The sequence below is a fragment of the Metarhizium brunneum genome, chromosome 1 (assembly GCF_013426205.1).
Source record: "Metarhizium brunneum chromosome 1, complete sequence".
In the NCBI taxonomy this organism is placed as follows: domain Eukaryota; kingdom Fungi; phylum Ascomycota; class Sordariomycetes; order Hypocreales; family Clavicipitaceae; genus Metarhizium; species Metarhizium brunneum.
The window spans coordinates 8,443,542-8,453,455 of record NC_089422.1 but is presented as its reverse complement, the minus strand read 5'-3'; the positions used below and the strand labels follow the sequence as shown (position 1 = coordinate 8,453,455).

General features: G+C 50.7%; 2 protein-coding genes across 2 annotated transcripts; both read left to right on the top strand.

The window, feature by feature from the left end:
• Window positions 1-2,655: 2,655 nt before the first annotated feature.
• On the top strand, window positions 2,656-5,349 carry nit-4_1 (Nitrogen assimilation transcription factor nit-4; the record flags this gene model as incomplete). The annotated part of the gene is made up of 8 exons (XM_066129955.1): window positions 2,656-2,718; window positions 2,900-2,970; window positions 3,030-3,432; window positions 3,516-3,597; window positions 3,682-4,158; window positions 4,227-4,542; window positions 4,624-4,943; window positions 5,015-5,349. 8 exons carry the CDS (start codon window positions 2,656-2,658, stop codon window positions 5,347-5,349), a joined length of 2,067 nt encoding a protein of 688 aa, XP_065985697.1.
• A 2,362-nt stretch (window positions 5,350-7,711) lies between these two features.
• On the top strand, window positions 7,712-9,423 carry qa-y_2 (Quinate permease; the record flags this gene model as incomplete). The annotated part of the gene is made up of 3 exons (XM_014692521.1): window positions 7,712-7,784; window positions 7,859-8,281; window positions 8,351-9,423. 3 exons carry the CDS (start codon window positions 7,712-7,714, stop codon window positions 9,421-9,423), a joined length of 1,569 nt encoding a protein of 522 aa, XP_014548007.1.
• Window positions 9,424-9,914: the final 491 nt, after the last annotated feature.

Genomic DNA, 9,914 nt, shown 5'->3' with positions numbered 1-9,914 from the left:
AGCTAGCGTGCTTGTATCCGGTCGGTTGTTGGGCAATGATTAACAGGGCTGAAGGGAACGTGGTTTTGGCGATTTAGGGCGATTGGATAGTTGAGGCGGCGGAGCCAAGACTTCAATGTTGGCTTTAGACCCCACTATCCACCATGAATTAGAATGAATTAAAATTCGCGCCAAGCTTTCCTGAACTTGCTGGAAGGGCTGAGCTGGCTGTACTATCCTTAATCGTGTTCATAATCACGTCGGAATGGGCCGTGTCATCTCTTTTCGCAATCGGCTGCGCGGCAGACGCGTGGCCCCCGTCATTGCCCGTGTCCCGTTAATTCGGGTCGTGTTGGCACGAATCCTGAAAGTTGAAAGAAGGTGAAATGGACAATCGATGTTGTATTTCTACACATGGAGATGCATGATTCGACACGCTCGGGGCAATAGTCGCAACTGGAGTGCTGTCCACTGGCTATCCGCAGCCCGCGAAACGCTGGGCGACTCTGGAGTAAGCCGGCAACTCCGATTTCTCTCCGGTGGCTATGAACGACGCAATTCGAAAAAGTACGCGAGTTTTCTCCATGTGAAGGGATGGGAGAGACCCACAAACAACACCAGAAATTTGCTCCACTTTCATCATCGGTACGGAGTGGCGGGGTCACGGATGCGGGCTGGAAAATCCATAGAGTTGAGCCTGAAGAAGTATGTAATTCCCCCAAGGACAATGCACTAAAAGGCGTAAAATCTTCTCCAACCTGGTGCTGGGCATGCAGGGCTATCAGCCATATGATCAAAATGCATGGTCCAATATTGTGCCATGTCCGGCTAATCTAGCCGGCACCCTGCGGATGGTGTGGGAGTGGCCTGCTTCAATCCAAACCTTTGTATCCATCCGACCATGCCCACCAGTGGCACAAGGGGTATGCCCCAACCTTTGTTTCCATGATTCGGGTTGGGTGAGTTACGAATCGCGCACGAGGATCGTCCATGGCAGATGAGAATTCTTCGAAGTGTCCCGGTAGAACAATCCCGCACACATGGCTAAAATCGGCGAGCGAAGGGAACGGGGCGGCAAGGCTACAGTAGCGCTAGCGCTGGTCGTGCCGATCGTGTGCACCGACTGTTTATTCTCTCATTAACCCTAGCTGGCTGGCTTGCTGGCCAGATTGAGCAGCGTTGCCCGGCCCAGAGTCACCGCCGGATGAGGCGCAGGCGCAGACTATTCGAGCAGATGGCATCACGAGCAACTGCCCCATCTGGGAATCAAGACGGGCGGTCGGACCTTGTGGCGTCAAGGCGCAGGGGGGCTATCTGTGTTGCCCTCATTAATAATATGGTCGGTACGGAGTAAAGCAGCCATAACATCAGTGTCGACACCACCCCAGGCCAGTTGAATGAAGGGGTCCAATCATCTGAGGACAGTGAACACTTGGCATTCAGACCACCAAGACTCATGTTCTGGAAGAGACCTACATGTGGATGGTGAGCTTGGCGGTGCCTTGTCCCAACAGTCCTGTAAGGGACCTCGCGTCGTGTATTCGTTATGGGCGAGCCAATGGCCACCGTGAGAAGTTTTGATAGTGATTACCGAGTACAGAGCCATAGAGTAGATTTCTATGGGCAGGAAACGGCATTGAAGACACTCCGTACAAGTTGCACAGGTGTAATCTGTCGTATGGATATTTGGATATAGTATCATCTAGAGCCTGGTCAAAAGATGCAGCGGCAAGGAGAAAACATCAAATGCCCTCCAGAGGATAAGAGTGTAGATTGTTCTTCGCACCTTCCCTTACTTGACCAGGCACATTCCCTTTTGGTAAGAGCTAATGTCAAGGCGCAGTTCCTACTTACGCATCTCCTGTCCACCACTCGCTGACAACTACCCGTAGTACCATCTCACAGCGTCTAAACGGACACGCTGCATCAATTGACTCCCCGTTCCGTCAATATTAGGCCATTAGTGGATCAATTGCTGCCTCCTGCCTAGTTTCAGCATTTGCAGACCAATGCCCGATATGAAATGCTCCATCCAAAGGCTTTGATGGTTGCTGACTCTGCCACAGCCCAGCCAGGTCCTAAGCTAGCGGCGGCCCACTCCACGATCCCTGTCCTCGGGTTTCCAACATCGATCCAGTCATCCAGCTTCGTTTTTCTCAAGTTTGCCATTCTTCCGCTTGAACCATCCATCCACATCAAATGTTAGATTTCTGCCCACTTTGACGGGCGTGGTGATCCTCGCAGCTCTGTTTTTCTCGTACTTCGTACACCTTTGCCTCGTTCTCCGTCCTCAATGGTGTGGGGCAGGCCGTTCGTGTCTTCCAAACGAACCGACTTCTCAGGACCGGAGTAACAAGAAGTACGAGGCGCAGAGCGCGGGGCTTTTTTGCTTTCCCCGTTCCTCTCTATCAGACCTTGGTTAAATCGTCAGTCATCAGTCGCAGGCGACAAAGGTAAACGTCCAACACTTTATTTTTTTCACTGTCTCCAGATGCGCGAAGAAGTTAGTACCTGTCCCATGACGGCCGTCATTTTACAACTCTCGTCAATATTCTGTCATAATCGCGAAGCATTTGCTTTAAGGGTGTCCCTTTAGTTTTGAAGCCCTGACAGTGGTCGGCTTGCGTTGTGGCATCTCTTCGGGTCGTCGTTGGTTAGCTTTCTGTCCTCTTCATCATGTCTTCGGCCAAGGCCACCAAGAAGAGTGCCTTCTCGTGTGAGCCGTGTCGCAGGCGCAAGGTACGTTTTTATATCTTCTGGGTCTGGTTTCTTGTGACGGTCGACGGACGTTGGCCGACGGATGCACAAATCACAATCGTACAAAGACACGCATCCCAGCTGGCTGTTACACCAACCTGATTCAGCTCCTGCTTTGCATGCTGTGGACAGCTTCACTCATACTCTCTGTTTCTGTGGATAGGTTAAATGCGGAGGTGAACAGCCCATTTGTCAGCGGTGTGCTGCTCGCAATGATGAATGCATTTACAAGCTGTTTGTCGCCCCCACGGTCTGCAGCTGGAAAGCCTGTTATGCCCTAACCTGAACTTTAGAAATCCAACATTGTCCTACACTCAGCGGCTAGAAGGACGAATTAAGGAACTGGAAGACCAGGTAGCCAACCTTACGAAGTCGCCTCCGTCACTTGCTGGCTCGTCTCATTCAAGCCCCCCCGTCTCAGGCGTCCAGGATGTTTCATCGCAAACCAGTCGGCATGCTTCTGATGAGCAGGGTATCAGCCGAAGCTTCAGAAGCTTGAAAATTGATGACAAGGGAAGCATCACATATCACGGTGCTACAAGTTTCTTTAATCTTCCAAGTGATCGGACTGGCCCTGGCCCATCTGATATGCCATTCTTGAACCCCTCGTCTTCGGATACCGACCTTCAGAGACGAGAACGCTTAATTCACAACGCATGGCACCAGCGCGCTATGGAGAACTTGAACGAAGTCCCTGTATGTTGTTTCTTGCTTAGGAATGCAGTCTCGTCGTGACTTCGGGGCCGACATACACCCTGAGTTGCTAACTGGTATTACAGGAACCATTTCAATACCTCCTAAATGTTCATTGGTGCTGGATCCAACCACTCTTTAATTTTATCTACCGCCCTGTATTTACACGTATGTTTATCCAATCAGTCACCCTCCAACTTCAGTGCCATACAAAATGTTTCCTCATTGCAAATCTCTAGCTAACAATGGCAGGTGACATGCAATCCATGGGGCCGTATTACTCACACACGCTTCTTAATGCTGTAATTTCACATTCAATTCGATGGGGTCGGAGCGACCCATCAACCAAACGACTACTTGACGACTCCTACCACGGCGGCCTCGTCTTTGGTAAACATGCCAGAAGCATGCTTTTTGAAGAATTGAACAATGGAGTTTGCACAATTCCTACGATACAAACACTCCTCCTTCTTAGTGCGCAGGAGTGCAGCCAGGGCAATTCCACACAGGCTTGGACATATAGCGGAATTGCCTTCCGGTTGTTGGACCATCTTGGCATCTGTGTGGATAGCCAGCGATTTCCGGGCCCCGTCCCCTTAGGTGATGAGGAGCTCGAGATTCGTCGACGCATCTATTGGGGCTGCTATTTCTGGGACAAGCTTATATGTCTGTATCTGGGACGGTCGCCTTCCTTGCAACATACAAATATTTCACCATCCCATATCATGTGTAAGAATCTTTCGCCCTCGGCGATGGGTGTGCGAAACGAAGCTGGCTTGCTGACCAGTGCCTCACAGTTGATGATTCGGCCGAAAATGACCTGTGGGTTCCCTTTGGTATTCCACAGACCGACCCCACGTGGAAATACCCACCTACGACGGCTCACTCAGCCTCATGTTTCATGAGCATGTGTCGACTGGCAGTCATTTTCAATGAAATTCTGATCCATATGTATGACCCGCTGTCGCAAAATACTGACGCTGAAATCCAAGAGTGTCTCAACTCACAGGAACCCCTGTTGCATCAGTGGTGGGATCAACTGCCAGTGCACCTCAAGATCAACCCTATTTCATTGCCCAATCTGGCTCCGCCATCCCACATTGTGACGTTAAAGTACGTATTCCTTTGAAAGATCAGCTCTGGACGGTGCAATCAAGTCGATACCAAAACCATATACCTAACGCTGGACAACAGTTGTCTTTATCATGCATTTAAAATCTTGCTATTTCGGCCAATGATCACCGGAAGAGGCCAACGCGAATGTGAGGGCCCGTCTCCAGTTCAGCGATATCTAGTGGAAAGTGTGACATCGGCAACATCCATCATGGCAATATTCGATCTCTTTTGCAGGACTTTCACCATCAACTACTGCGTTTTATCACTCGCCTACTGTGTCTATATCGCCTCATCTATCTTTCTACTGCAGGTTCAAGCTGCTCCAGACGACCAGCAAGCAATGCGAAAGCTCACTTACTGCATCCAATGCTTGCAGCAAGTGAGGCAAATTAGCCCAGGTAAGATATAGCGTATTCTCCCCTTCTTCAAATGGCATCAAGTCATTTACTAATGGGACGGCTTAATATAGTCATAGCCTCCGCGCTGAACAATATCAATAAAGAGCTCACCGCTGTGGGCATTACAGTAGGATCCTCTATGCAGCAAAGCCCGCAGGCACAGCCGTCCTTGTCCACAGGATCCAGCGCTCCTCTGCCTAGTGGCACATACCAAACATCTGCAGATATAGGCAGACAAATCCCTATTCCATCCCATCCAGTGTACCAGCCATCGTTCAGCCATAACTTTGGTCCGGATGCAATGTCCATGGAACCTGGTGTCTTCGAAGCGATGTCAACTCTAGAGCCACTTAGCATTCGGGTTGGCACCATTCCCGAGTCGGAAAATCCACCTTCTTTTGGATGATGTTTCTGGTCTATTGCATTGACTCAAAGGATGCTTATGAAGGCACACCGTTTTTCAAGCGCTTATGGCAAACCCCAGTTGTATCGATGCGGACCATCGCCGCTGTTGCGGTCGGTTTTGGGGATTTTTCCATCATTATCCACCCCAGTCGGTGTCCTGGGCACCCCCGTTTCTCGATATTAGAATTGCAGAGACTAAGCGTCAGGGCTATACATATCCCAGGGTTCGACAACACGAGTCTGGTGGAAAGAGGTAAGTTGCTTAGGTATGAATTGCAGCGTGGTACAACGCGTTGGCTACAGCGACAGAAATCTAACTGGAAAGGCAGTTTACAGAGGAGCATGGTGACGAGGAATTTTTCTATGGTCAGTCAGGCTACGAGGTCTTGCTTAGAGTCTGCCACCACGTCATATACCTGACTGCTTACCAGACTGCTGAGATCAAACAGTGCAGTTGCTGCTGCTGTCTGGGTAACATAGTTGGAACTCAGAAGTCACTCGGCAAGAACTGAACATCAAATCCACACTTGGTGGCCAAGGCGATATCTTTTCTGGATGACAAAAGCTCCATTGGCTAGAGAGTAATTCGAGAGATTCTGGGTAGCCTAGTCGACGGCTCAGAAGTAGCGGCAATTGATATATACATCAAGGTCGATGTATAAGCATATTATATCTGCGGTCAAACTGTTATCATCAGCGGACCTTGCTCCGCCTCACTGGGCCAAGTGTGCTAGTCGCGGCTTCACATAGCATGATGAATATAGGCGAGAATATAGGCGATATTCATTGGCCATGAAATGGGCATTCGTACGACAGATATAGAAGTCGCCCGAAGCAGGTGACAAACTCGGAACTTGACCGAGGGCCAGTTTCAATTCATAGACAACTTCAAGCCTCACGACACTGTCAAGGTAAATATCAATAGAAAAGATGACTTGAACCACGGTGCAGTGTGAGCAATGATTTGACACTGAGCTTTGTCATTGGAATTGTTGTAGTACTACGTAGGTACTCCGTAGTTAAGCACGGATTACTCAAGTGCGGGATATGCTACTGGGCTGGCAACGTGGTCGTGAGACTGGTCTCGGTCAACCTCCGTCGCAGGACTCAGGCACGACCAGACGGCTGGATTTCAGCATCGTCGTATCAGTATATATCTGGAACAGATCCCACCCGCGTTGGCATTCTTTCGTGTGCACGAAACACCATCTTCCCTGTCACCCACGAGAAATACTAAGCAGCGTTCTGCCGCCCACGACTAACACAGCTTGACGTTCCCTGGTCAGGATAACGGACATGCTTGACTCGAACGATCAGTAACGGGAAGCCATGAGGCTGTCCCTGGCGGCCTTGTGGCCTCGTGGCGCCTTAGCTTATCGAGGCTGAGCCAAAAGCGCGGCGATTGAAGAGCCTTTGGCTGAAGACAAGACAGGACAAACGTGGCCGTTGGCCATTGTCAAGTACTACAAGTACCTAGGTATTTAAGTACGGCAGACTCCGTATACGTTCCCATATTGCAGCATGTCATGCTTGCGAAGAGACGGACCAGTTGACTCGTTGTGTGTCGCTGGAGAAAACGAAGGAACATTGGAGCGCCGACTCCGGTGCACAGGGAGACAGACACTGGACTGGATGAACAACGACCCGGCGACCAGGCGACCAGACGACCAGACGGCCCTGTTGACCTTGTTGACCCTGTTAGCTGCATCCATGTCTGGGCGGATGGCGCATGAAAAGAGGAAGAAGGTCCGTGAGTGGCAGTGGCGCCTGCTTGGCTTTAGGGGCCGGCTTCGGCCTATGCGTGCCGATTAGCCAAGAATCGGAAGGAGGGACGGAGGCTCCTGGGTCGACTAAAACTTCTTCAGCAGTCGGCGAGATGAGCAAACGCCAGGCCGCGCCTCAACGGGCCTCAACGGGCCTCAAATGGCCCCAAATGGTCATGGCTGCATCAAGCACCGCCCCACCGACCCTTAGAAGCGAGCCGGGCCTGGTTACGCAGCACTTTGCGGAACCTAGAAGGCAAAGCAACTTGTGGAAGAGAAAGCCTGCTCTGGCAGCCATGCGACACGAGGTGATATATGTCAACCATCGACTGCTCGAGCATGGATGAACGACTTGCAGCTCAGCCAACTTCAATTCCCCGCTAGCGACACTGCATTCGCCATAACTCGCTCGCTCACTCGCGCATCAGCTGGACCGGAGAATTGCTATGGGACTGCAGGAAACAGACCGAATTTCTACCTTGAAACAAGCCAGCACCCTTCAACCTGATCGATGGATGCTAGTGCTCGCTTGCAAGCAGCGTGAATCGAGTTGAATCTCTAGCTTTTTCTCGCAAAGCGCTCCTGGAGACCATCACCACCATGCGTTGGCTGTCGCCCAACCTTTTTTACGCATTTACCGTTGTTGTCATTGCATTTGGGTCGATTCCAAAAGGTGAGCCTCAAGGATCCGAAGAAACAAACAGTGGCCCCTTGCCTTTCGCTAACGGCGCGTCCTTAAAACCACAGGCTATGATGAAGGCGGCTTCGCTTCAGCGTCGGGGCTCAGGTCCTTTTTGACGGACTTCGGCCTTACAAGAGGACGGTGGACTGGCGATCCATCTCAGTTAGCTACTCGGCGAGCTGTTGTCTCATCCTTGGGAGTTCTTGGTGCAGCCATCGGAGCCGGTATGGCCATATACGTCACCGATGTGATTGGTCGACTTCGCACCTGGCAGCTCTTCACGCTTCTGTGGATGACGGGTTTCTTTACTGTCACCTTTGCTTCGGGAAACGTTGGCGTGCTCCTGTTTGCGAGGATCTGGGGGGGTATTGGCGCCGGCGGCCTGACCGTCGTCGCACCGTTGTACTTGTCAGAGATTGCAAAGGCAAAAAACAGAGGCATGATTGTGTCAGTATACATGGTTGTTTTATTAACAACATTGATGCTGGGTAGGCCAACTTCACTTGCCGTGGAACCCGTCGCCTTCACACTTTACTGGGCGCTAACTTCGAGATCAGGGTTCTTCATTAGTTACGCCGCCCGCAGGACGATGGCATCAAATCGAGAGCAGTACCGAGTTGTTCTTGCTGTGCCCCAGATTCCCGTTGGGATTGCACTTTTCTGCTCACTCTTTTTGCATGATACACCCCGCTGGCTTGCCTCCAAGAACCGGCATGACGAGGCCCTCATTGTCCTGGCCAGGTTGCGCAACAAGTCGATGGAAGATCCTGAGATACAGAGTGAATACCGCGAAATGCAGCAAGAAGTGGTGAGCAAGAATCTCATTCTTGCCGACACGTCGACTTGGACCATCATCAAGGAGGTCGCTACAGTACCCTCTTATCGCAATCGATTCCTGCTCGGCCTCGCGATGCAAACGTTTGCGCAATGGAGCGGTGGCAATGGCATCACTTACTACATTCCCGAAATTTTCCGTCTGGCCGGTATCACAACCAATCGCGCGCTGATCAACGCAGGTGGATATGGCGCTACGAAACTCGTCTTTACCATGGTGTTCACATGGGGATTGATAGATTACTTCGGCCGCCGACGTTGCTTCATGACTGGCTTAGCCATGCAATGCGCAACACACATCTACATGGCCATATACATGGCAATCTGGCGCCGTAGCGATAACCAATCTGCCTCCACCGCAGCCATCGCGTCTGTGTTTGTCTATGCCATCGGCTGGTCTATTGGCCTCTGTACAGTTCAGTACCTCTACGGGACAGAAATCCTACCGACGCGTGTCCGGGGAGTGTGCTATTCGGTGAATATGATGGTTCACTGGCTATTTCAATTCGCTGTTGTGCGAACCACGCCCCCAATGTTTAGAAACCTCGACGTCTGGGGAGCTTATGTATTTTGGGCACTCGTTTGTTTCATTGGCTTGATCGTGCTCGGCATATGGGCACCTGAGACAAAGGGAGTGCCATTGGAGAGGATGGGCGAATTATTTGAAGGCCCGTGGTACAAGACGTGGAAGGCCAAGGTCAATATGAACGGTGACGGGGAGTCGTTGCACTTGCAAACCAGTCGGGACTCGGTAGTTCACCAGCATGAGAACCGGAATAAGGCACCAGTGGATTGATGGTCCTTTTGCACTGAGTCTCCAGTATTGAGTCTGGACTTGGAAAGATCTCTGAACTGTATTTATGCTGGTAGAATTTACAACCGCTGCTTTCAAAGATTTACATGCTTTCAACATCCTCCAATCGCCAATATGCTTCATCTTCGCACGAGGACGGCATTAAAAGATGTCGTGTTTATGTACCATACAACATGATGTTTCGTACATGTGATACAACTCTTGGTTGTTATAGCTTGCTCTTGCTTCCTTGTACTAGGTCATGTGTGATGAGTCTTGCATCGATTTAGCCTTAGCCTTAGCTCAGCGAGAAAATGCTTTTGACACCACCGCCGTGCAAAATCATCTCATTTAAGCACACACCGCCTTCTTCCGTGTGAACCAATCTTCGTCTAACGTCGTAGGAGATTAGTACCCAATGCATGTCTGTATATCAGACCATCTTGGTACGACTTCCTGTGTGGAGAAGAGGTGACGATAGCCAGATCCACTAG